This window comes from Hemiscyllium ocellatum, chromosome 31 (assembly GCF_020745735.1).
Source record: "Hemiscyllium ocellatum isolate sHemOce1 chromosome 31, sHemOce1.pat.X.cur, whole genome shotgun sequence".
NCBI lineage: Eukaryota > Metazoa > Chordata > Chondrichthyes > Orectolobiformes > Hemiscylliidae > Hemiscyllium > Hemiscyllium ocellatum.
In genome coordinates this window covers 8,108,869-8,136,222 of record NC_083431.1, presented here as the reverse complement: position 1 = coordinate 8,136,222, position 27,354 = coordinate 8,108,869, and the positions used below count along the sequence as shown (strand labels likewise).

The following is a 27,354-nucleotide window of genomic DNA, read 5'->3' as shown; positions in this document are numbered from 1 at the left end:
TATGCCACTGTATTACTCATAACACCACTGGCTCTTATTAAGTAGAGCAATGTGTTGAACTCCTTTATAAATCTAAATATATTACACCTACTGTTTCCCCATTATCTATCTTATTTGTTACCTCCTCAAAGGATTCTAATAAATTTGTCAGGCATAATTTTCCCTGCATTAAGCCATCCTGACTCCAATTATGTATTTCTAAATATTCTGCTGTTACATCCCTTATAATTGATTCTAGAATCTTCCTTGTATCAGATGTTAAACTAATTGGCCCATGGTTACTTTTCTATGTCTTTTTCCCTTTTTGAACGGATTGTTACATTGGCAGTTACTCTGATACTCTAGGATGTTTCCAGTATCAAAGGATTATTAGAAGATTTATGACCAGTTCATCTAGTTTCTCTGTAACTATATCCTTTTAATATTCTGGAGTTCACCCCATCAGATCCAGGGGACATATCAGTCTTTAGACCTGTTGGAATCCCGAACACTTTTTCCCTAGTGGTAGCAGTTGCATTGAATTCCTCCCTCCCCTTTGCTCCTTGATTATTTAATAATTTTTGGAATGGTATTAATATCTGCTATCATGAAGTTTGATGCAAAGTATTTACTTAACTTCTTTGCTATTTCCTGGTTCCTGTGATTATTTCCTATGGTTACTTTGGTCTCTGTCCTCCTCCTATATTTAAAGAAGCTCTTGCTGTCCATCTTCATATTACTTGCTTGTTTATACTTAAAGTTTATTTTCTTTATCATTAGTTTTGTTTTGGCTATCTTCCACTAGTTTTTAAAACTTTACCAATCCTCTGGTTTGCCACTAATCCTTGCCAATTCTTTCAATGTGATGCTAACCTGAACTTCCCTAGCTAACTATGGTCCGTTTATCCCCTTCCTAGAATCCTCCTTCCTCATTAGGATATATCTTTGTTGTGAGTCATGAACTATTTTCTTAACTGTCTGACAGTTGTTCCCCAACCATCCTTTCTGCTAAATTCCTTTATCAGTCCACTCCAGCCCATTCAGTCCTCTTTCATTTGGATTTATCCTTATTTAATTTTAACACAGCTCTTAGAGTCCTAGAGTCCTCCCTCTCAAGCTGAATTATAAATTCTATCGTATTATAGTCTCTTTTCCCAGAGATTTTTTACTCTAAGATCATTTTTTAAACCTGTGTCATTACACGTTTCCTGATCCAACGTGTAATCAGGCCTAATCCCTAGTTGGATCCACAACATATTGTTCTAGGAAACTTTCCAGAATACACTCTATGAATCCTAGCTCTGCCAATTTGATTCTCCCCATGAAGTTTAAAGTCACCTATGATTACATTACAGTTGTTTTTAATTGGTCTTAATATCTCCTGATCTTTCCTCTGTCCTACAGACACACACTATTTTTAGTGTGTCGTACACATTGCTCCCACCAGTCATTTTGTTATTTCTTGCTCCCGTTTGTATGAGGTCCACATCTTCTGATGCATATTCATTTCTCACTCTCCTATGTAGTCTATTTCATAGGGACAATGTTACCCTTCCACTCTCTCCTTCCAGCTTGTCCTTTTGAAAAATCACAAATAGCTGAATAGTTTGTTCCCACCTTTGTTTTCCTTTTAACCATGTCTCTGTTTTGACTAAAAGACTATATCATGGCTCCAAGATAACGCCCATGAACCTGTACTTGTTATGAGAATTTGTTTTATTTTGTTCAAAATATGATAAACATTTAGCTACACCAGCCTTTTGCCTTTTTTCATTTTTTCTTCCCTTTCACCCTAAGTATTTTCTATATTTTTACCCTGTCCCTTCCTGTCCCACTTTAAACATCATTATTCAAATAGCTGCCCTGTAATGAGTGATATCCTGTTGCATTGTAAGCCTGTTTCCCCCCTCCCATACTCTTTCTCAACTAATTTATTTAAAACCTTTTCTGCAGCCCTGGTGATTGGATTCAACAGGCCACTGGTCTAAACACAGTTCAAGTGAAGCCTGTACCACTGGACCAGCCCATTCTACCCGAGTGTTGGTGCTAGTGCTCATTGAAACCTGTTCCTCCCTGGGTCAATCTTTGAGCTATGCATTTAATTCCTTGAATTTATTTGCCTAATGCTTTATTTGCTTGTGGAAAAGATAGTCATCCCAAGATTATACTTTGGCTTTTCTATTTTAACTCCGAATTCAAAATATTTCAGCAAAGCCTTTTTAGTCTTATCAATGTCATTAGTACCAACATGGACGATGACAACTGGATCCCTCCCCTCCTACTCCCAGTTCCTCCACAATCCTGAGGAGATGTCATTATCCAGACTCCATGAAGTCAACACAATCGTTGGGACTAAATAAAAACACAAAAACCTGCTGACGCTGAAGTTCTGAAACAGAAATTTCTGCAGAACCTGAAGAAGAGTCACAACACTTGGAATGTTAACTCTGCTTTCTTCCCACAGGTGCCGCCACACCTCCTGCATTTCTCCAGAAATTTCTGTTTTTATTTCAATCTTCAGTACTTGTGCAAACACCTGCAAAGAACAGTATTTGTCCCTCTAATTATATTGTCCTCTAACACTGCACTTCTATTTCCTCCCTCCTATTTGAATTGCCCCGTGTTAGCATGGTCTTGTGACCAATGCACTAATTCACCTTGCAGTTCCTACTCTTGCCCATACAGCTTGCAGAAAGTTCATAACTATTGGATGCTTACAGGGATCAAGCACTACCACATCAGTCCTGCTATATGTGCCTTTCTTGAATACACACACACACACACACACACACACGAACTGTGATATACAATGTACAACTTATAGCTTTTCTCTATTTCTGTACCTAATCTATTTTAGTGCCTAAGATTTGTACCTAAGATGGCGCCACGTGTGGCTACATTGTACACATTGCACTGTGCTCCCGTACTTTATGCTTGAGTACACGTGACAATAAATCTAATTCTAAATTGAATTACCTAATCCAGGGAGCGTGACCTCCTCTTGGAACAAGGTATCCATGTAACTTTCTGTCTCCCTGATATGATATAATGTCTGCAATCTAATATCCCTAAGCCCTCCCTGTTCACCCTGGGGACAAGTGACGTCAGAGGATATGGGGATAAATTGGCATAGAGGTGGACGATCGGTCCTGATCTGTTTGAATAATGGAACAGGCTCAGTGGACTGAATGGCCTCTATTTCCTATTTTTCTTTTGTGCGCAAAATCTAAAAACAATTTAAAATGAGCAATTGGTTCATTGATTGAAAAGACTATTCTAATTCTTCAACATATCACTGGAGAAGTGTCTATTATTTAAGGTTAACGTTCTTTCCAGTTTACAGCTTTAACCCCTTTTCAATTGTCTGTCACAGGAGTGAAGCTGTGCAACGAGCAGGAAGAGCTGGGAGAACATCTGCTGGAAAATGTTACAGGATTTACAGCAAATTATTCTGGGAGACATGCATGCCTGATCACATGGTCCCGGAGATCCAGAGAACAAGTTTATCATTTGTGATCCTTACCCTGAAGTGTCTTGGTGTGAACAATGTTATAGGGTAATGTAGTTTGGCTACTGTTTCCATTCTTCCTGCTCCCACTCTGCCACGGAGTTAGATGATATTGTCCGCAGTCAGTGCCTCTCAGTGAAGAAGGTTATCTGAGAGTACAGTGGGATCTTGATCAGCTGGGCCAATGGGTTAAGGAGTGGCCGATGCTGTTTAATTTAGCTGAATGTGAGGTTTGGCATTTTGGTAAGACAAACCAGGGCAGGACTTAATGGTAGGACTCTGGGGAGTGATGTTGAACAGAGTGACCTAGGGGTTCAGGTACACAGTTCCTTGAAAGTAGCATCATAGGTAGACAGGGTGGTGACAAAGGCATTTGGCACGCTTGTTTTCATTGGTCAGAGCATTGATTATTGGAGTTAAGACATAATGTTGTGGGTGTACAGGACGTTGGTGAGGCCACTTTTGGTCTCCCTTCTATAGGAAGTATGTTATTAAATTGGAAAGGGTGTAGAAAAGATTGACTAGAATGTTATCATGATTAGAGGATTTGAGTTATAAGGAAAGGTTGGAGAGGCTGGGACAATTTTCTCTGGTGCATATAATATTGGAGGGTCACCTTATAGAGCTTTATAAATTAATGAGGGGTATAGATGAGGTGAATAGCAAAGATATTTTTCCGTAAGGTGTAGGGAAATACAAATCTAGATAGTACAGTTTTAAAGGTGAGAGAGGAAAGATTTTGGAGACCTGAAGGGCAACTTTGTTACACACAGAGTGGAGAAAGTGAGGACTGCAGATGCTGGAGATCGGAGCTGAAAGTGTGTTGCTGGAAAAGTGCAGCAGGTCAGGCAGCATCCAAAGAACAGGAGAATCGACGTTTCGGGCATGAGCCCTTCTTCAGGAATGGTACATGTACGGAACGAACTGCCAGAGGAAGTGGTAGATGCAGGTACAGTTACAACATTTAAAAGACATTTGGACAGGGATTAGAGGGATATTGGCCAAATGTATGCAAATGGGACTTGTTTAGTTTGGGAAGCTTAGCCAGCATGGATGGGTTGGACTGAAGGGACTGTTTCCATGTTGCATGCCTCTATAACTCTCCATGTGTATAAAGTATGCAGTAGAGATTTTGTGGTAACCAGGTATGGACAAACTGCTGCAGAGATCTGGAGCTGGTGTACGATTACTGTAGAGTCAGAATTAATCAAATCCCTTTCCATTCCATTGGATTGAATCTCAGTGGACCAAATCCTACTCTTTCCTGTTGAATACTTTTCTCAGAGAGTTCTCTCCATGCCAATATAACTGACAATTGCAGCAAAGTTTCAAAGTGCAGGGCTCCAGCTGCTTTCCGTCTCTGTTGGGGATTTTCTTGATTTCTGCTCAATGCCTCCCAGGCAGCCCTGACTTTGCCAATTGGACAGATTGGCATTAATCACTAAGCGCCTAAGCATTTGAGTGATTTTCTGCAGTGGCACTTGTAGATGGGTTTCATCAAAAGACATGATATTGATGCGCTCAGGAAAATATCTTATCCATAAAGGTCTCCTGAAGGTACCGTGTCCCAGGCTCCAAATTTCACAAGTGAACAGTGTTGGGTTCTTTTTCTTGAGAGGAGAAAGTGAGGACTGCAGATGCTGGGGATCTGCTCCTTTGATGCTGCCTGACCTGCTGTGCTTTTCCAGCAACACATTTTTAAGTTCTTTTTCTTGAGACTCTTACACACTTGATGCAACTGCAATACACCAACTCCTGTGAATGGCTAAAGTTTATTAAGCAAGTACAAGTTTTGGAGGATCACTTAACACTCTTTGTGATGCTTGTGGAGCATGTCAAGCGAGGCTCTCTGAACAAGGGAACAATCCTCTCTTTTACATCGTCATCAGTAATGCCAACAAGACAATCCCCTGCCACTCCCCCATAGTCACACACCACTCAAGACACAATTTAGTGATTTGATTATTTCCAGAAACAATGTAATTAAATTGATTCTGAATTGCAGGAGATGGTTGTATAAATTTTTACATTCTGCCTGCGAATACAGAGAAACATATCACCCTCCTCCCAGGACATCCAATTTCTTACATGTCAGCAGAACAAATTAACCCTTTCACATCTCAAGCAGCAGCAGGTTTGTCAATTATGGAAGACATCATGTTGTGTACAATCCAGGTGTCCATCCACATGTACTTTCCAGCAGTTAGCACCGGATAATGCTGAGTTGTAGGATCTCGAAGTTTCCCTCTCCTGCCTCTGAGGGGTACTAAGGATTTTTATTTAAAATCAACTGGTTGCCTCTGTTTGTGTAAACGCCAATCAAAAAATTAAGAGTCTCCTGAGCCCTTGGCTAAACTTTCTGTTGCCCTGACGAGAGGTGCAGACATCCCCCTCCAAGTCTGGAATTTGGCAGAACCAGGATTCAGGGAGTCACCTTCTGCCTGAATGCTAAGGGGTCCTGTTGGAGTTTGACCAGCTCAGACCGCAGTGGCAAATCTAGCAATGCTCAGCATTGAACCAGTGAGGATGGCAGTGGTTAGCAGGATTATCCAGAGACCAGAACAATGGATCCTGTCATGAGGAAGGCTCATTTGTTGTTTGGATTATTGTGGAGCATCCTCGCTCAGATAGGGAGCGATTGGTGAGTTCCATCTTCCAATCTTACCCCTTTCCAGGACAACAAGGAAAGACTAATTAAAGCAACCTTTCCATTGAGATCAATATGGAATGGGGTGGGGGTCTTCCTGTTTGATGCAGCATAGCCCTAAGTCACTCAATCCAGTTCCTCTCACACCAGGCAAACAACGCATTGTCCTCTGTAAAATTTTCCACACTGCTAAGTATGCTTTGTTCAATGCCTCCCTAGGTTTCCTTACCTCGATAGCCCAGAGGAGAGGCACATCCTGGAGGCACTGAAGAACCTCTACCAGAATGATGCAATTGACAGGTGAGTGAGTGACTCCATCACTGACTTCCCACATTGCAAAAGTGATCCTAGAATATGAGCTTGTGTCCCAGCATTAATCTCACTATCCTGAAACTCAGTGACAAAATGTGCTGCCAACTGACACTCGCCTAAACACAATGTTAAACGGTCTTATACTGTCTAATGGGCGGCACGGTGGCTCAGTGGTTAGCACTGCAGTCTCACAGCGCCAGGGACCCTGGTTCAATTTCAGCCTTGGGCGACTGTCTGTGTGGAATTTGCACATGCTCCTTGTGTCTGCATGGATTTCCTCCAGGTGTTCCAGTTTGCTTCCACAGTCCAGAGATGTGCAGGTTAGGTGTATTGGCCATGCTAAATTGATGATAGTGTCCAGAGATTACAGACTAAGTGGATTAGCCATGGGAAATGCAAGGTTACAGAGATACGGAGGGTCTTGGTGGGATGCTGTTTGGAGGGGTGGTGTGGACTTGATGGGCCAAATGGCCTGCTTCCAGACTGTTGAGATTCTATGATTCTCATAAAATTGCTAACTAACCATTTGCATATTTCTGGCTTGTTCTGATTTTATTTAAAGAATTCCAATTGTTAGTTAAATCATCCACCACCCTCTGGACTTTGAAGCAAACATTAGCTGCTTCCCCATCACAGAAGACAGCTGGTTCACCTGAGGCACATGGAGGTCCATATTAATGAGTAACACAATGATTCACCTATTGAGGACCCCTCTGCTCCCTCCTTAACAGTCCTGAGCTCATTAAAGAGTGGCATTTAACTCTGGCTGAACAGGACCCTTGATACCCAATAAAAGACAAAGACTTACATTTACGTAACACCTTTCGCATCCTTAGGACATCTCAAAGTGCTGATGGAATGTCGCAAAGATGGTGGCTTTTTTTTTCACAGCAAACAGCAATTAGATTTTTTTTCCTTAGTCTTTAATGGGATGTGGGAAGTGCTGGCAAGACTGGCATTTTTTAACCCACTGCTTATTACCTTTGAGCTGAGTGATTTGTTGGGCCTCTTTGAAGGGCAATTAAGAGCAACTATTATTGCAGTGACTTTGCAATCACATGTTGGCCAGACTGGGTAGGGCTGGCAGATTTCCTTCCCTGAAGTACATTAGTGAAACAGGTAGATTCACAAAGACAGTTGCTGATAGTTGCATAGTCACTTTTGCTGACACTACCCTTCAATTGCAAATTTTGTTCCTTGTATTCAAATGGCCCCAGCACCTGTTGAACCGAGCCTCTGGATGTGACTAGTGCAGTGTCATTCCCAAGAAAACGCCCCCTCTTCTTACTGGACAGCTAATCAGTTTTGGTTAATTGAGAGACATGTTTTGGCCTGGGTACTGCAGAGAACACCCCAACTCTTTCGAGAAGTGGAACTTTTGTATTTTTAACATTCACCTGAGAGACAAGGCAGTGGTCAGCACTTGCAGAGTCTTTGCTAATCATTGCTTATTTCTGTTTCTCCTTTTCTCAGGTCAGGCTGTGTGACCAAACTTGGGCGGCTGATGGTTGAGTTTCCTCTCCGGCCGTCTCTGACCCGGGCACTGATAAAAGCCGCGGCCATAGGCTGCGAATATCTTTTGCTTCCAGTGGCTGCCATGCTGTCAGTGGAAAGCGTTTTCATTCGACCAGGTAAAAATGCGGCTGAGGAATGACCGAACTGGCAGCTTATCATGTCACCTCCAAACATTGAGCTGCAGGCACTGTTACGTGGAGTAAAGTGGCAGCCACTTTGTACTCTGTAGGATTTTACAGCGATGAAATGGCTGGCCAACTCATGGACATTTTGTCACATTAAAGAGGGATGGCATGGCGTTATTGGTAATGTCACTGGACTAGTGATCCAAAACCTGAGGCTGATGTTCTGGGAAATTGGTTGAATGTATATTATTGGCCAATAAATACCCCAAAAAAGATGCTGTGTGAATGCATATTGGTTTTGATTTTGGTTGCTGGAGGAAAGTATTTGCATCAAATAGCTTCTGTTAATGGATTCTAAATATCTACCTGTTGAAGATAATAAGGCAAACAAATGTTGATTGTTAGTTAATTATATTTAGATGTCTAGAGCTGTTATATTACAGTGGTAGTGTCCATGCTTGTAAGCCTGGAGGCATGTGCTACCTGGTTCTGAGGTGTGTTGTAACATCTCTGAACAAGTTGATTAATAAATAGGTAGATATCTATATAAAGAAGTGCCAGTCAGCATGAAGTGGGATGGGGAATTGTTGAGTGGAGTTGTAAGCTCTGAGGGCAAATGTTAATCCAGTTCCACCACTGCATCCAAGTCTCAGTGTATTCTTTGCAAAGAAATCTTTTTTTGAAGATCCTGTAACAGAATCAGGACACAGAATGCACATGGGCAGTAGCCTAGGTTATTGGTTCAAATTTCTGTAATGAGGTCTGAGCCCATGACCTTCTGACTAGGAGTGAGAGCACATCCAATACTGACTTGCTATCGTAGCATTTTAATGCAGGAACACACAACTGAGAGTAAATCATATAGGTGACACTTGAATAAAAGCTCCAAATACAGCTGTGTGTACCATACCCCGAGAAATAACATACTACAGTTATTGAGTGAACACCGACAGGTGGCTACAGTGTTATTACGGTCCTCCTCAACGATTTGTTCTACTGAGGAGAAAAACTGGACCAGCCAGGAATGGAACTCTTTGATTACTGCCCAAAGGCCATTGCTAGATGAGCCTGTGTTAGGGTCAGCCATGGCAACTACCTCTTACCCCTTCTCACTGTCTACCTCCAACTTCACCCTCAGCTGGAAGAAATTAGGAGAAATTTCTTCTCTCGGGTCATTAGTCTTTGGAACTCTCTTCCCCACAGAGCAGTAGAATCTGGTTCATTGAATATATTCAAGGGTCAATTGGACAGATTAATGATTGACGATAGAGACAAGGGTTATGGGGGGGCAGACAGGAAGGTGAAGTTAAGGCTGCAACCAGACCTGTCACAATCTTATTGAACAGAGGAACAGGCTCGATGGACTGAATGGCCAACTGTTGCTTCTGTCATGGAAAAGAAACATGGAAAGCATGGGGTGTGTATAGCCGGCTGGTAAGGAGGACAGTGAGCTGAGATCCTATGTACTCTTCCCACAGGGAAGCCAGAGAAACAGCAGGAAGCCGAGCTGAGGCACCGGGAACTGGCCCTGGAGGCTGGGGGCAGCAATGACTTTGTCACCTTACTCAACGTATTCGAGAAGTGCAGAGGGAGGTAAGTGTGGATTAGGGTTGTATGGCAGGGTGAATTTGTTGGGAGGGTTGACTTGGCTTAAGCAGGGCAGAGACGGAAGAGTACAGAATGCCTGGGCTTGTGTAGACAGGAGAGGTGGGGAATCCCTAAACTTAGCTGCCTTTATATTGTTGTAGGTAAGGGACTTCTCAAAGGCAATTAAAAAGGCACAACCTGCTTTTCTCTGGTACCTGTTGGGACCTTGGGAAGTCTCAAAGCACTTTACAGGCAATTAAACTATTTTGAAGATTAGTTAATGTAGAAATGTTGGGAACCTGGATTTTTAATATTTAAGAAGGGCAAAGTTTAATATGGTGATGAAAAGGAGTTCTCTTTTTCTGAGAATCATGAGCCTTTGGAACTCTCTTCCCGAGAGAGTAATAGGGGTAGCATCGTTGAACGTTTTTAAGGCTGAGATAGATAGATCAAGAGGGTCGGTGGGAATGTGGAGTTGAGGCCATGATTAGAGCAGCCTTGACCTTATTGCATGTTGGAGCAGGCTGAAGGGGCCTTACGATTTCTTGTTGCCCCTAATTGATAGGTTAATTTATCTCATCCAAATGACAGCAGTCCCTTGGTGCTGTACTGGGAATGTCAGCCTGGATTAAGAAGTTGAGTCTCTGAAAGTGTGGCACACTATGCAGCATTGCAGTGGTTTACCAAGTGCATCCACCAGCTGATGTGGTGCTGGCCTTTAGAGGCTGTGAAATAACTCGTCTGCACTCGGATAACTGATCTCAACAGGACCATCTCGGTTCTTCTCCATGCTCCTTGTTGGAGTGGGGAAGGTCGGATAAGAGCTTTCGTTTGCTAATCACTGCTGGGACTTGTACAGACCCTGAGTGACAGGATCATGGCAAGGCTGTGATGCCTCCTGTGGTCAAAAATCCATCAGAATTCACTGGACCCAAAGAGTGACCCCTTTGGCAAAGTGTGGATGGCACCATTGGGAAAGGATTTGGATGAAATCTGGGACAGTGCTGTGCAAGTTCCACCCCTCATTCCAAGGACTTTTTGGGTACTGTTTATTCTCAGCTGTTGTTAGTCTGCTGCTGTACCCTGTTCCTGTGCATGCTCACATGTGCTGTACGTTCTCAGTGATTCACCGGCTTCCTGGTGCCGTGAACATTGGATCCACTGGCGAGCGATGAAGACTGCATTTAATGTGGAGACACAGCTACGAGAAATACTCGATAAACTGAAACAGGTAGGAGTGCTGGAGTGTCTCTTCATTGAATTTCAGCTTTAAAACTATTTTTTAAATGCCGCAGGTGAAGAAAATACTTTCCTCTTCATTTTCTGCCGCTCACTCTCGTTTGTTTGTGCGCTCGCCCTCTCTCACACTGGCGCCATCAGCTGTTTAAATTTTAATCAAATGTCCATAATCTTTGTTATTACCTGCAGAAGAAGGACTTTCCCTCAAAGACCTTCAATGGCTCCAGGTCTGAGCTGCTGAGAAGATGTTTGTGCGCTGGGTATTTCTGCAACGTGGCCAGAAGGTAAGCAGGTACCTCCTTAGCATGGCCAGAGAATCCCATCTCCTGCTTCCCTTATGGGACCAGGTTTATTTTCATTCTTTAATTTTTCTTTCATCAAGACGAGAGACGTTGGTGCTATCTCTTCTTTGTATTGTAAAAATGTACTTCATTATTATAAAAAAACTTTGTGTACACAAAGCAGTTCAGATCTATGTGGTCTTTATGGATAAAGGAAAAAACATAAACATTGGAGTTTTACTGTCATGATCGTTACAATAAACCCAAAGGCATGACTTAATTAATCAAGGTACTATTTACATGTATCTGAGGCACCAGGAGAGTCCATTACCTGAACGGACCCCTATTGTACTTTAGCAGAAAGACCTTAGATAGTGGTCTTTCTCCACCACTCCTTGGCAGTGGCTGCCCCAGGATTTAGTGCATCCCTCAGCACATAGTCCTGGACCTTGGTATATGCCAGTCTGCAATACTCATTTGAGGTCAATTCCTTGTTCTGGAAAGACCAACAAATTTCGGACGGACCAAAGAGCGTCTTTCACCAAATTGCTGGTCCTCCAGGTGCAGTTGATGTTTATCTCGCTGTGCGTCCTGGGGAACAGAGTGTAGTAGAGCACAGAATCCTGCTTAGGATGAACCTCAACACAAACCATGCATCTTCCTCTAGATGTCCTTTATAAAGGCATATTCCAGAAGGAGATGTGTGACAGTCTCTAACCCCCCCCCATCCCCCAAAGCCGCTTTGTGGTGGCGCAGACGGTGTATATGAAGGATTTCACCACCAGCCAAACGATGTATTGGTGCTTGTTGGAAAGTTCTGGCGATGAGGCAAATGACTTTGACAGCATGCTCAGGGAACCACCCGACAGGATCCACCCTCTTCTTTCCCAGCAGGTCTCGATGACCTTGTGTGCTGATCACTTCCTGATGGACTTGTGGTCAAAGGTGATTCTCTTTCTCAAATTTTTCCACAAGGGACAGGTGATACAGAACACCCCAACTACTTGGATCGTTCTGTGGCAATGGGTTCGGACCTATCCTTCATAATACAGGTAAAACTCAGTGTGTATTGACTCTTAGTGGTTGAGTTACTGAGGGTTTATGCTCAGCTTGACACAGCTGCGCTCAAAGGTGGCCATCAGGATAAAGGTAATATTGAGTGCAGCCTACAACTTTCTGCTCCGCCCTGCTCCCATCTAAGGCTTTGTACATGTGTCCCTTCAGAGCCATTCCATCTTTGACCTCCAGAAGAAGTGGAGTGCATGCCCTAGGGATGGGCCAGACCTGTGACACATACTACAGAGAGAGTGCCTCATACCTGATGACCAGACTTTTTTCCCCACAATGGAGAGGGACCAGTGCTCACATCTGCCTGGTTTCTGCCTTACCTTCGCGATACACTCCTCCCAAGGTTTTCCACGTGTCCCAGCCCCTCCAAACCATTTTCCCAGCACCTTCAGGTAATATGTCCTTACGACAGTGGGATAAGGGATCGGTCAGTCCAATTCCCAAAGAACATGGCCTCGCTCTAGCCTCGACTTTCCTGGTGCCTGAAGGCAGGTCAAATTTGTGCAGTTCCTCATGAGTCTCTGCCCTGACAGCAGATCTGAGTAGAAAGCAATGATGTCATCCAAGTGCAGGGAGGCTTTGAGCAGGTTTCCGCTGTCTGGAATAGTCACCCCTCTCAGGTTAACATCCTTCCTGATAGATTCAGTAAAAGGCTGTGTGCCACACACAAACAAAGCAGGAGAGAGTGGGCAGCTCTGCCTGACTCCAAATCTGATTGGGAAGCTTTCTGATTCCCGCCCGTTAATTGAGACCTCACTACCAATGACAGTAGAAATCCAATTGCTGACTCCCTCCCCAAAGCCCGTTTTGAAGAGCATGTCCCTCAAGTAGATGTGCAATATCATCTCAAAGACCTCCTGGTCTAGGCTGTTGAGGCAGGTATCCACCCCTTGTCCTGCATATAGGCGACTGTCTCTCTCAGGACCGTGAGGCTGTCTGAGCTTGTCCTGCCTGGTACAGCACGGATTTGGTTGAGGTGAATCACCAATCCCACAGCAAACCTGACTTGGTTGGCGATGACCTTAGATAGGATATTGTAATCTGCATTCAGCAGTGAAATTGATTGCCAGTGTCAAATTTCCTCCTTCTTACTCCCTATCTCTTCACTTGGGCAGGTGGGAGGTCGACAACGCTGATACCAATTCATATGGATAAAATTTCCCCTTAGTTTTGTCACTGTGACTCTAAAGCTGTGGTACCAATTCTGAGTCAAACTTTGGGTTGATTTGTTGTCTGGCTCTGTGCCTTTCCCTCTTGTCAGAGACTGCCCAACTCATTTCACACAGAACCCTTTCGGCCAGCAGCTCTGGGCTGCTTTTAATTTCTCTGCTCTCGGGTGAATCTGAACCTGGAGTTCAGAAGTGAAAGTCCAGGACTGAATGCACTGTCTTCTTGATAGCATAGTAGAGGATCATACTGTCAGCAGAACCACATTGACTTGTAGAAAAATCTCCTGTCTATTAGGAATGACTCTCATTGACGGCATTAGGAAATCCGATGCATTCTGATTGACTCTGGCTCATGTTAAATTGAAATTAGCTGTGGACTTGAGCTGTTTTTGATTTATTCAGTGTGTGAGAGCATCACTGACAAGGCCAGAATGGTCATCTGTAACCCCCTTCCAAGATTCCCATCTTTTCCTTGACAGGCCCCATTTTCCGAAGAAGGGCTTATGCCCGAAACGTCAATTCTCCTGCTCCTCGGATGCTGCCTGGCCTGCTGTGTTTTTCCAGCACCACATTTTTCAACTCTGGTACTCCAGCGTCTGCAGTCCTCACTTTCTCCTAGGCCCTATTTCCCTCCTTGTTAAGTATTCCCTGGATCCCAGTTCGGAGTTTGCATTTATTCTGTAACTGATACAAACCCCACACAAGGAGGGAATAAAGGAAATTACCCTCTTACAAAAGTTAGTTCTTGTACAAACTGGCAAACACCCTGGGACAAATCAGAACAGAACCTGCTGGAGAATCTCAGCAGCTCTGGAAGCACCTGTGAAGAGAGAGAAACAGAGTTAACATTTCGTGCCCCATGTGACTTCAGGAGTTCTCCAGGCGAGTCATACCTAACCGAAAACGTTAACTCTGTTTCTGTCTCCACAGATGCTGCCACACCTGCTGAGTTTCTCCAGTACTTTGTTTTATTTCAGGTTTCCAGCTTCAGAGGAATTTTGCTTTTAAAGGACTGGCATAGATTGCCTGGAGAATACACGGACTCCTTTTAATCATGAAACCAAGTAGTTGTGATGTAAGCCTCACCTGATTTTTTTCCCCATTGACTCATCCTACCTGGTTATGCAATTCTTTGTGGTGGATTTACTTTGTAGCAGTATCTATATTTTCTGTTATCCTGGAAAGTTGATGCCCCTATCCCCTGTGGATGCTCAGGTGTATATATAACCTGACAAAGTATAAAAGACTAACATTAGGTGTATGTCCTTGCAGGTCTGTTGGTAAAACCTTTCACACCATGGATGGACACGGATCAGTTGTCCACATTCATCCGTCCTCTATTGTATGTATTATTATAATTGGGTTTATCATTATTATTATAATTGAGTTTATCGTGACTTAATCAAGAATTTGAAGAATAGTTCAAGGGGTGAGGGACTTCAGTTCCATGGATAGATGGGAGAAACTGGGCTGTCCTCCCAAAGAGAATGTTAGGAAGATAACTGGTTGAAGTATTCAAAATCATGAGACCATGAGAGTGAGACCATAGTCCACGTAGCACATTGTGATTGTATAGTGGCTTGTAGACAGGGACGAAACTGTTCCTTGGTAAAAGGGTCAAGAACCAGATGACACTAATTTAAGGTAATTAGTTTTTTAAAAAGTAGTGGCTGCCTGAGGAAATGTACTTACACAAGGAGTTGTAAGATCTGGAATGCCCTGCCTGAGAGTGGAGGAAGCAAATTCAGTCACAGCTTTCAAAAGAGGATTTGATCATTATCTGAAGTGGAAAACAAAGTGTAAGGATACAGGAAAAGGGAGGGGCATAGGACTAGCCGAGTAACTAACAGAAAGCCAGCATGAACGTGACAGGCTGAATGGCTTCCTTCCATGATTGTGTAATTCTATGATACATGTCTGTGCACGTACCCAGTGTGTGTTCTATGATCTGAGCTAAATCTGCATTTATACAGTGCCTTCCATGTCAAAAAATGGTCCCAAGGTGTCTCGTGAGCATAATTAAGCTTAAGCAATTGAGATGTTTCTTTGGTGACCAAAAACTTGGTCATTGAGATGGGTTTCAAGGAACATCAAAGGGAGCAAAAATTTACTGCAGAAGTTGGAGCTAGACAGCTAGAGGCATTGGGGCCAGAATTAGAGGGGCACAATGTTTCATTGGGCTGAAAGAGGTGACAGATAGTGAGGAGTCTAGGTCCAGGTCGAGGACAGGGCGTAGATTTTTCATCGAGTTGAAAATGTTGTATGGTGGGTGAATTTTGAAAGGGAATTTAAAAAATAAAAGTTCTCATTACTGTAGCTTTCTCAAACTTGTTTCTAGCTGTTTGATCAAGAAAGCCAGCTTGATTGGATCATCTTTCATGACGTTATGGCCACATCAAAGATTTATGTGCGAACACTCTGTCCAGTCCGTTATGAGTGGGTGAAGGATCTGCTGCCCAAGTTACATGAGGTTGATGTGTACCAGCTGAGCAGCATAGCAAAGGATGAGGTGGCAGTGAGCACCACCCAACCAAGAGAGGCATTAAACAAGACCAAAAAACAAGCAGGTGAGCTCCTCCTCCCACTCCAACCACCTCCCCTTCGCCCTCCTTTTCCCAGTACAGTGACCTATCCTGGGATGTGATTTCTTAAGCCTCAGTTGCTGTCTGGTAAATTACTCCGTTGTCTGTTCTTTTGTGCGTGACCATAATCAGTGAGCTTCTCTCTTATAAATCCCATCACTACCAAGGCCCGCGTTCATTGCTCATCTTCTTGAACTACTGCAGCCTGTGCGGTGAAGGTGCTGTCAGTGAGGGTTGACCCAGCATTGGTGAAGGAAATGCTGAGCTGAAAGAATGATGCGGAAGCAGTGGTGTTCCCTTGTTCCATCATCCATCAACCTCCTCATGGATGAAAGCCATGGATTTGGGAATGTTGGCTGGCTGTTCACCTCAGCCTGATTGCTTTCTGTCCTGCCGTGCTGGTGATCCGAAGCAGGAATCGCATTCCGAGCCCACCCTGGCTCAGTCCAGCCAGCTTCTCAGCTTGTGTTAGTTGGTTAATTCCATCCTATTACCACAGTTCTGAATAAATCATAGTGCGCCATTCAAAATCTTGTGTTAAATATTGATTCCATATAGCTGAAATCTGAACAAATTAAAATAACTTTGGATATGTAGCTGCTTGGTGTAAAGTGCCAAATTACTACACACAATAAAAGTAAATACTGCAAATGCTGGAAATCTGAAATGATCACAGAGAATGCTGGGGAAACCTAGTAGGTATGGCAGCATCTATAGAGAAAGGAAAGGAGTGAACGTTTTGAGTCTAGTATCACTCTTCTTTAGGTTCTACCAAAGTGGACAGGCTCACGTTTTCCCACTTAGTTCCCCATCTGCCAAACTTGTTTTTGTCCACTCACTTAACCCAGACACCTTATGTCCGCTTCATGATTTACACTTTCCTGCGTATTATATATCCTCAACAAATTTGACAAATGTACATTTGTTCCCTCCATCCATTGTCGCGGCTATGGTTGGAACTGTTTGAGGGCCCAACACTGATTGCTGTAACATTCCACTCTTTACAACATGAGCTGAAAAGTAAATAGTTCCATGTGCACCTTTTGCCATTTAATGCTTTGCACTTGTACTGTTTGTCATAGACTAATAGGTAATATAATACTCGAGTTGAAAAGTGTAGCACTGGAAAAATACAGCAGGTCAGGCAGCATCTGAGGAGCAGGAGAATCAATGTTTCAGGCATAAGCCTTTCTTCAGAAATGTCTTCACTTGCTCCTATTATACAGCTATTTGAACACATGCCTGCATATAGATCCATGCAATTCCTGGTAGAAACCATCAGTAGCAATTGAGAACAGGAATAATGGATGTATTACAGTTCTATCCCACTGCCCTTCCTTGGCCAGAGATGATACTCAATCCTTAAATGTAACACCTCAAATACTGGCTCTTCTGGTAGCAGCTAATGCCACACACAGCAGAAAGCAAACTTGAGTGCTCCCCTCCTCTGCAGTTCAGCATTGCACCAGGTTTATTGCTCATTTTTCATGGAAGCTTAATGTGTGTTTAGTTTTGAAAAGTCTGGATCAAGGGTTAAACTGTGACCAAGAATGCTGAGCACTACTGAAATTAATGGTGTGGAATTCGATCTGGATAGGTGTGAGGTGGGCAAGACAAATAAGGCAAATGAATACATGATGACCAGTTAGTCCCTGGGAAGCACTGAAGGTCAGAGAGCCCTTGGTGTGCATGTCCACTGGTCCCTGAAGATATCAGGACAGGTGAATAAAGTGCTTAAGAAGGCATAGAGCATATCTGCCTTTATTAGCCGAGGCATAGAGGTGAAGAGCAGAGATTGTATCAAACATTGGCTAGGCCACAGCTGGTTTGCAATTCTGGAATTCACATTATAATGGGAATGTGTTTGCACTAAAGAGGGTGCAGAGGAGTTTCATTGGGATGTTCCCTGGGCTGGAAAGTTTTAGTTCTGAAAAGAGATTGGATAGACTGCGGTTGTTTTCCTTGATAGGAAGGACACTGAGGGGCGATATGATTGTGATGTATAGAATTATGAGGGGCATAGACAGGGGAGACAGGAAGAAACTTTTCCCCTTGGTGGAAAAATCAATGACTGGGGGGCATAGGTTTAAGAAGTTTATAGGGAATGTGAGGAAAAATGGTATTGTCACATTTACTGAGACATTGTTGAAGGAAGGGTAGGACTGGCAGCTCAACATTTCAAGGTATACACATTTCAGACAGAATATGGGGTAGTGTAAGAGATGTAGGGGCATTGCTTTATTGATAAAGGAAAACATCACTGCAGCAATAAGGGAGGATGTCCGCGAAGGTTATTCAAATGTGGATACTTGGGTACAGCTTAGAACCAAAAACAGGGGCGACTGCTTTACTGGGACTATGCTGCAATAGTCAGAGGAGCAGATATATAAGCAAACCACAGAAAGGTGCGGGAGAAATAGTGTTATAGTTGTAAGGGATTTCAACTTTGCTAATATTAACTGGGATCAATGTGAAAAGATTGGGATGAAAAATTTAAGGTGCATCCAGGAAAGCTTTTTGTGCCAGTGTATAGACAGCTCTACTAGAGACAGGGGAGTGCTAGAGCTCATCTAAGGGATTGAAACTAGTCAAGTGGTTGAAGTTTCATTGGCTGCGTATTTTGAGAATAGTGACCATAACTCTTAAGTTTCAAAGTCATTATGGTAAGAGATAAAGATAGTGCAGTAGTTGTGTGTCTAGATTGGGAGAAGGCCAATTTCAATGTCATTTGACAGGATCTGGCAAACGTAGACTGGAAGCAGCTACTTGAAGGCAAGTCTATGTTTCAAAAATGGGGGTCATTTAAACAGCTCGTGCCATCCCGACCAGTAGCCTTCCACTGACACCCTTGTCCACCTGGCTGAACTGGTCTTCTCACTCAACAACTTGTCCTTCCAATCCTCCAACTTCCTCCAAACCAAAGGGGTAGCCATGGGCACCTGCATGGGCCCTAGCTATGCCTGCCTCTTCGGTACATGGAACAGTCCTTCTTCCACAGCTACATCGACACCATCCCCAACCACTTCCTCCACTACAATGATGACTGTATCAGCACTACCTTGTTTTCCATGAGGAGGTTGAACAGTTCATCAACTTCACTAACACCTTTCACCCCAACCTCAAATTCACCTAGACCATCTGAGACACCTCCCTCCCCTTCTTGGACCTCTCCATCTCCATCTCTGGTGACCGACTAACCATGGACATCTACTACAAACTCACCGACTGGACTACACCTCCTCCCACCCTGTCTCCTATAAAAACGCCATCACTTATTCACAATTCCTCCGCTTCCGCTGCATCTGTTCCCAGGATGACCAATTCCACCACAAAACATCTCAGACCGCAGTTTTCCCCCCATGTGGTTGATGATGTCCTCCAGCGCATCGCCTCCACTTCCCGCACGTCCGCTCCTGAACTCCATCTCTCCCAAAGTCCCGTGGAGGTGGGAGAGGTGGAGTTCAGGGGCGGACTTGCAGGAGGTGGAAGAGATGCGCTGGAGGACATCATCAACTACATGGGGGGAAAACTGCAGTCTGAGATGTTTTGTGGTGGAACTCCCCCCTCACCCCACAACCACACCTTACACTCCAGCATCCATATACAATTCACCATCCTCTGCCACTTCCGCAACCACAAAGAGACCCCATCACTAGGGATATATTTCCCTCCACTCCTATCAGCATTTCAGAGATACCATTCCCTCCACAACTCCCCTGTCAGATCCATGCCCCACACCAACCCACACCCAACTCTTGGCACCTTCCTCTGCCATTGCAGGAAGTGCAAACGTTTGCACCTCCCTCCTCACCTCCATCCAAGGCCCCAAAAGATCCTTCCACATCCAACAGAAATTTGCCTGTACTTCCACAAATGTCATCTACTGTATCCGTTGCACCCAATGAGGTCTCCTTTACATCGGGGAGACAGGACGCCGACTTGTACATCGTTTCAGAGAGCATCTCTGGGAACCCCACACCAACCAACCCCACCACCCCATGGCTGAACATTTTAACTCCTCCTCCCATTCCCACTGTGCCAAGGACATGCAGGTCCTGTCCTGTCTCCATTGCCAAACCCTAACCATCCGACGCCTGGAGGAAGAACACCTCATCTTCCGCCTTGGGACCCCGCAACCACAGGATTAATGTGGATTTCACCAGCTTCCCCATTTTGCTTTCCTCCACCCTTTCAACTCGGCACTGCCCTTTTGACCTATCCATTGTCCTTCCCACCTGTCTGCTCCACCCTCCTCTCCTATCTATCATCTCCTCCCCATCTTCATCTACCTATCGCAATCTCAGCTACCTTCCCCCACCTCAATCCTTTTATCTCTCAGTCTTCCAGCCCACAAGCCTCATTCCTGATGAAGTGCTAATGCCCAAAACATCAATTCTCCTGCTGCTCGGGTGCTGCCTGACCTGCTGTGCTTTTCCAGTGCCACACTCTTGACCCCTGTCATTTAAAAGAAGTATAGTAGAAATTCAGGGCCAGTTGTTCCCCAAAGAGTGAAGATAAGGGCAGCATGTCCAGGGAACCTTTTGATGTCAAGAGATATTGAGAGGTTATTAAACAAAAAGAAGGAAGCATATGCTAGGTACAGCATATTTGAACTATAGAGTGTGTAGGGAGTGCTTAAAACAAGAAATTAGGAAGGCGAAGAGGGGCCACAAAATATCTTTGACAGATAGGATTAAGGAAAATCCCAAGGCATTTTATAAGTATGTTAAATATAACAGGATTACCATGAAAAGTGTGGGACATATTAGAGACCAAAGGGGCATTCTGTACATTGAGCTAGAGGATGTGGGTGAGGTCTTAGATGAATATTTCTCATCTGTATTTACAAAGGAGAAAGACATTGTTGCGGGCGATTTTTGTTGGGATGGTGAGGTTCCAGAACATGTTAAGATTAAGGATGAGACATTAAATTCTTAAGCAGGCATAAAGGTACAAAATTTGACAGGGCCAAATGAGAGATATTCCTGGCTGCTGTGTGTGGAGATTACTGAGGCACTGGCAGAAATACTGAATACATCGCTGGTCATGGGTGAAGTGCCAGAAGAGTGGAGGATAGCTAATATGGTTCCTTTGTTCAAGAAGGGCAACAGGGTTAGGTAAGTTAGTTACAGACCAGTAAGGCTGATGCCAGTGGTAGGAAAATTATTGGAAAAATTCTGAGGAATAGGATTAAAAAACCTTTGGAAAGGCTGGATTAATCAGGGATAGTCTGCATGAATTTATTCGTGGGAGATCCTTTTTGATTAATAAAGTTTTTGGAAAGGTGACTAAATATATCGATGATGGAATGCAGTTGATGTGGTTTACATGGACTTTTCTAAGGCCTGTTGACAAGGTCCCACACAGATGGCTGGTCCAAAAAGTAAGAGTTCATGGGATCTAAAGCAAGTTGATAAACTAGATCCAAAATTGGTTTGCAAATAGGAGGCAGAGGATGATGATGGAGGGTTGTTTTTGTCTTTGGAAGCCTGTGACCAGCAGTGTACCACAGGGATCACTGCTGGGACCTTTGTACTTTAACAGCTTGGATATAACGTAGATGGTATAATTAGTAAATTTGCAGATGACATGAAAATTGGTGATGTTGGTAGTGAAGAAGATGATCTTGGGCCACAGTCTGATATTGGTCAGCTGGCAAATTGGGCAGAGCAATGGCAGATGAAATTTAATCCTGATAAGTGCAAGGTGATGCATTTTAGTAGTCTCGTAAAGCAAAGATATACACAATGAATGGTTGGGCTCTGGGAAGTAGTAAGGAACAAAGGGACCTTGGTGTAAAGATCCATAGATCCCTGAGGTGTCAACACTGGTAGACAGGGTGATGACGAAGGCATGTGGGATGATGTCTTCATTAGCCGAGGTGTACGTTATAGGAGCAACGAGGTCTTGTTACAACATTATAAAACATTGGTTACGCTACAGATGGAATGCTATGTGCACAATCGGGAGGATGTGATTGCACTGGAGAATGTGTGGAGGAGATGCCCCTCTTGATAACGTCTCCATTATCAAGAGAGATTGGATAAGCTGGGTTCTTTTTTCCATGGAACAGGGGAGGCTGAGGGGGAATCTGATTGAGGTATCCAAAATTATGACTGGCATAGACAGGGTTGATGGTGAGAATCTTTTCCCTATGGCAGATGTGTCTAAAATCAGTAGCATCAGTTTAAAGAGAGGTGTAAGTAGTTTAGAGAAGACCAGAGGAAATGTGCAGATGGTGTTAAAATATGCAGTGCACCGCCTCAGAGGGTGGTGGAGGCAGGTATGCCTACAACATTTCACAAGCATCTGGATAAGCATTTAAAATACCATGGAGAAGTAGGCCATGGACCAAATGCAGGTAAGTGGGATTAGCGTAATTTGGTATTTGCTGGTTGGTATAGACGTGGTGGGCTGAAGGGCCGTATAACTCAACGACACTCGGAGGGCAGTTAGAATCTGAAATTGAGTGCCTTTAAGGGCATAGAGGCAAAAACCCTCATAATGTTTAAGAAGAAATATTTAGATGTACACTTACAATGCCGAATTATACAAGGCTATGGGCCAAATGCTGGGAAATGGGATTAGAATAGTCAGGTGGCTGTTTTTGACTGATGCAGACACAATGGACCAAAGGACATTTTTCTGTGTGGTGCTACGACTCTACTGCTTTGAGGATTTAACTGGCAATGTCTAACTTTCCATACACTCTCCCTCTAGAGCAAACCCTAGAAGCAGCCCAAAAGAAGCTGGAAAAGAGGAACGATGAGAAATCTATATCTGATGCTCGGACTAGATATCTACAGCGCAAATTAGACAAGTCACAGCAGAATTGGATGGGCCAGTGAAGGTTCAGAGGAGCTGGTGGAAGATGAAAATCGTCTCATTTAGATCCCACTGCATCACAACGGATGAATGATGTAGATGCTAACAGCTGTTAGGTTCCTCAGGATAAAGGTTCCAAATAATCTTTGGAAAATTTAGTGAATACTAGTTCAGTGCCTGTGTCAATGCATCTGTGGAATTGAGGCCAAATGTACCACTCCTATAGTGGAGGCAGAGATTGGGCAATTTATTCTAAAGGTGTACATTCTTACTTTTAAAATATATTTCTGTTATGAATTCCACATTTACAGCAAAAAGATCAACATTAATGTGTCACGCATCTAATCATCTTCTGTCTTGAGGTAGATGCCATTGCAACATGACTAGAGTTTGTGCAGTTTCTGTTACAAATGAGCCCCATACACCAACCTGTCAAAGCCTTTTCAATTGATGGCTCTGTTCTTCAACATATTTACATCAAACAGTCCACAACCTCTAGTGTTGCCACCTGAGAGCTGCAATATTACCTGTGCCTTGAATTTCTGTCAGACAGATATTAGCAACCGAATATTCAAAATGTAACTAGCCAGGCTTGCATCCATTTTGGAGTGTAGTGGTCAGAGGCGGTTCATGTGAGTTTGTTATCGATACAGTAATATTTGCTTAACAAAGCATGTTTGTATTTCCTTTAAATGTACAAATCCCTCCACAGCACTTCAGTTTAGGTGAAAAAGCAAATGAAATTAATAAATGACGGCTATTGCAAGACTTTATGAATGGATGCTATGATAAAGTAATTTGTATATATTAAAATCTCAGTTATTTTTATATAATGAAATTAAGTAAAAGGTTTAAAAAATAACTTTTGTAATGTTCCTTTTTTTAAAATTAAGAATAAAATTTAAAGTGTTTATAATCATGCCTAAATGAAGAGTATCAAGACAATTATTGTTTGTCTTTTAAAACATTTAGGATTATCATTTACAGCAGATTTGACAATGGTGAAGCTATTGGGACATCACACCACCTTGGTTACTGTGTAGGCTTTGTTGTTCATATTTCATTATTAAATAATTCTGCTGAATCTTCTCTTAATCACTTGTGTTTTACACCAAATGCATTTGCAGAATGTTGCATCAAGAAACTAATATATTTAAAGGAAAATAATTTATTTTTACAGCTTTGTTTCCCTCAATACTGCATGTGTTTTAGTTCTGATTCAAGTTTGTATAGTACGGCAATTCTTGATAGATGAAGCCTGTCTTTACTGTTCTGTTCACTCTTGGGAGCCAAGCCTTGCCCATTCAGAACATCCACACATGCACTTTCCACGTTTCACTAGACCGCAGGCAGGACTGCAAATCCCGGCTGATTTAAACCTTCCTCTCAAGTTTGGCAGCTACCCAATGAAATGTGATTCCTAGATTCCTGTTACTGTCTGATTTGTTTAACATTTGTTCTCCATCGACAGTAAAAAAAAAAGACAGGGAATGGAATAAACAAATCTTCATGCAAAAGGAGAACACTGTTTGATGGAGATCTGATCTGAAAATGCTGGAGAAACTCAGCAGGTCTGGCAGCATTTATAGATAGAGAGAGAGAGACACAGATACAGAGTTAATGTTGAGTTCAATATGACTCTGGAAAGAAAAGGTGATATCAGACATGAATTATTAACCATGTTTTTCTCTCCACAGAGAATTTTATCAGAGGTGAAACAGTATTAACATCATCAGTTTGGATTATGTGATAGTAAATTTGTAGGTTGCAGGAATTACATCAGTAAATCTGCCCTCCTTTAAGACCCTCAATAAAACCTGGCTTTCTGGCCAAGTTTTTGGTCACATATCCCTGATATCTTGATGACAAATTTTGTTTGACAAGGCCTTCTATGAAAGGCCCCTTAAAGGTGCCACATAAATGTGAGTTGTTGTTATATCCCCGTGACACCATCAGTTGCTGCGAATTTCCACTCTTGAGTTTGCCTCAGAGGTGGGGGTGCAAGGCTGGGAGCATTGGTTCTCACATTTTGATGAAGAGAATTTTGGAGGAAGATTTGTACTGTTTCACAATGATAGAGCCGCTTAATTAGGTGTCGGTGTGGGCCAACTGTATTCGTTCCCTTCAGTTGGAGGATGAGGCCAGCCTCCGGGTGTGCTAATGAGGTAGATGTGAAATACATCAAAGAAATAACATTTAATGCTGCTGTTCATTCACACACACTCTCTTCTGTTTGTGCCAATGAAAACATACATCCGTTTCCAAATATTTTAAATTCTATTGATGTATTTATTTAAACATTTATTCTAATATTTGTAACCTAAATGTACTTATGATCCGAAACACGTGCATAAGCGTCTTTTTTTTCATATTTTTGTGGCTGTCCGATTGACACTGGAAAGGACAAGATCAAACCAGACTATAGATCTGGTGCAACCTCACTCTATAAAGCTGTGGAATTCACTCAGAAAGGATTCACAAGACTAGCACCAATCCACAGTAAATCTGATGCAAAGCTGTTGCAAAAGCACCTTTATGAGAAAAATTGACTGCCTTTCATTATCACCCTTTCTGGATTCCTGGCTTGTGGCTAGACACTGGGAGCCATTGTTTGAAACTGCAAAAAAGACATATTTAAATAGCACTTTTCACAACCACTGGACATCTCAAAGTATTTTACAGCCAATGAAATTTTAAATTTGTGCCTACCTTCATGTAGCAAACATGGCACAGCAACACCTGACAAATGGCACTATGGTAATGAACAGGAATGTGTATTTGTCATGTTGATTGAACTATGATTGGCCAAGACACCAGGGACATGTCCCCATCTGTTATTTGGAATAGTGTCATGAGATTTTTTTTCCACAAACCCAAAGACAGATAGAGCCTCAGTTTAATGTCTCATCTAAGGGACAGCAGCTACGACAGTGCTGCATGCCCTCAGTACTATACTGGGAGTTTCAGCTTTGACTTGATGCGCTCAAGTTCTCTAGTGGAACTTGTTGCCAGACCCTCCTTACTCAAGAGTCAAGCTGGCTGTCAATGAAGCTATGATTGAATGTAGATTTAGTGGGAAAAAAAGCAGAAACTGCTGGAGACAGGTTAGGCTACATCTGCAGAGAGTAAACGTGAAATGCTAACTCCTACAAGTTTTGATTTCCAAGGCCTCGTCATATGTTGAATTTTGCAGTATTTTAGTTTCATAAAATGCTTCTTTTCTTGGCCATGCTGGGATATAATTGTTTGGAGACCAGGATTGGGAGCAGTCCAGATGGTGAGTCATGGCAAGCTATCCAAGTGCAGTGCAATCCTAGCCAGCCATTTACATTTTACTCTCTGTAAACTTGAAGTCATCCAAAATCCTGCAGTCTATGTCCTAATTTGCACCAAATCTTATTAATTTTTTTATCCTTAATGCACAGTTTGCAATGTTGGTTGCACGTCAAGTCATACCTCAGTTTTAATATTCTTATCCCTATTTACAAACCCTTTGGTGGTCTTTCTTCTCTTCATCTCTGTAATCTCCTTCAAATCATAACCCTCTTGGAGTATCTAATTCGACCTTTTGAATATCCTGAATTTTAATTACATGCCTTTAGTTGCCCGTACTCTAAAATCTGGATTTCTCTCACAAAACCTGTCCACCTTTCTGTCTCTGACTTTCCATCTTTAAGATGATGCTCAAAAGCTACTTCTGACCAAATTTTGGTCAGTTGTCCTCAAATCTCGAAACAAAAACAAATAGATGAAGATGGTCTGGCACCATCTATGGAGACAAAGCAGAGTCAACATTTTGAGTCCCTTTTTTAAGTAATATCTCCTGATGTTGTACAGCATGGAAACAGACCCTTTGGTCCAATTCATGGCCATATTGATTAGGCATCCTAAATTAATCAAGTCCCATTTGCCAGCTTTTGGCCCTGCAATCCCTCTAAAGCTTCCTTTTCATAAATTCATCCAGCTGCCTTTTAAACTTTACTCACATTATCTGACATTTTCGGTCACCTGCAGAGACTTGTTATTCAGCCTGCTGACTCTCCACTCGCACCATTTGTCTGATCTTTTGATCTCTCTCAATAAATTCTGTGCCTGTGTACTTTTTTTCACTTCACCTGACAAAGGAGCAGTGCTTCGAAAGCTTGTGATTTCAAATAAACCTGATCGACTATAACCTGATACCGTGTTACTTCTGACCTTTAACATGTTGTAATCGTACCAGCCTCTACCACTCCCTCTGGAAGCTCATTCCATACATGCACTACCCTTTGCATGAAAAAGGTTGCCCCTAAGTTTCTTTTAAATCTTTCTGCTCTCACCTTAAACCTATGCCTTCTAGTTCTGGACTCACCCCACCCTTGAGAGAAGATGCTATTAACAATCATGTGCAGCAGCTTTGGAATGCATAACAATACTTCGGGTGCGACATAAATACATGTTTTTGATATCAGTATCATTTGGGAAATGTGTCCAAGGGGAATGGTCACTGGCAGCGATCATAAATGGGAACACTGGGT

At 42.9% G+C, this 27,354-nt stretch overlaps 1 protein-coding gene across 4 annotated transcripts in view; it reads left to right on the top strand.

Annotated features, from left to right (window-relative positions):
- Positions 1-23,680, top strand: part of dhx40 (DEAH (Asp-Glu-Ala-His) box polypeptide 40) — a 40,082-nt gene extending 16,402 nt beyond the window's left edge. The window contains exons 9-17 of one of the 4 annotated variants that reach the window (XM_060847874.1): positions 3,353-3,535; positions 6,354-6,434; positions 7,920-8,077; positions 9,565-9,679; positions 10,796-10,904; positions 11,102-11,196; positions 14,703-14,772; positions 15,769-15,997; positions 22,733-23,680. In XM_060847874.1, coding sequence (XP_060703857.1) covers positions 3,353-3,535; positions 6,354-6,434; positions 7,920-8,077; positions 9,565-9,679; positions 10,796-10,904; positions 11,102-11,196; positions 14,703-14,772; positions 15,769-15,997; positions 22,733-22,860 — 1,168 coding nt within the window. In that variant the 3' untranslated portion in view covers positions 22,861-23,680. Of the gene's footprint in view, positions 1-3,352; positions 3,536-6,353; positions 6,435-7,919; positions 8,078-9,564; positions 9,680-10,795; positions 10,905-11,101; positions 11,197-12,087; positions 12,246-14,407; positions 14,506-14,702; positions 14,773-15,768; positions 15,998-22,732 lie in introns of those variants that run through there. The other 3 variants (XR_009646359.1, XR_009646358.1, XM_060847875.1) reach the window with 3 other exon arrangements.
- The last annotated feature ends 3,674 nt before the right edge of the window (positions 23,681-27,354 follow it).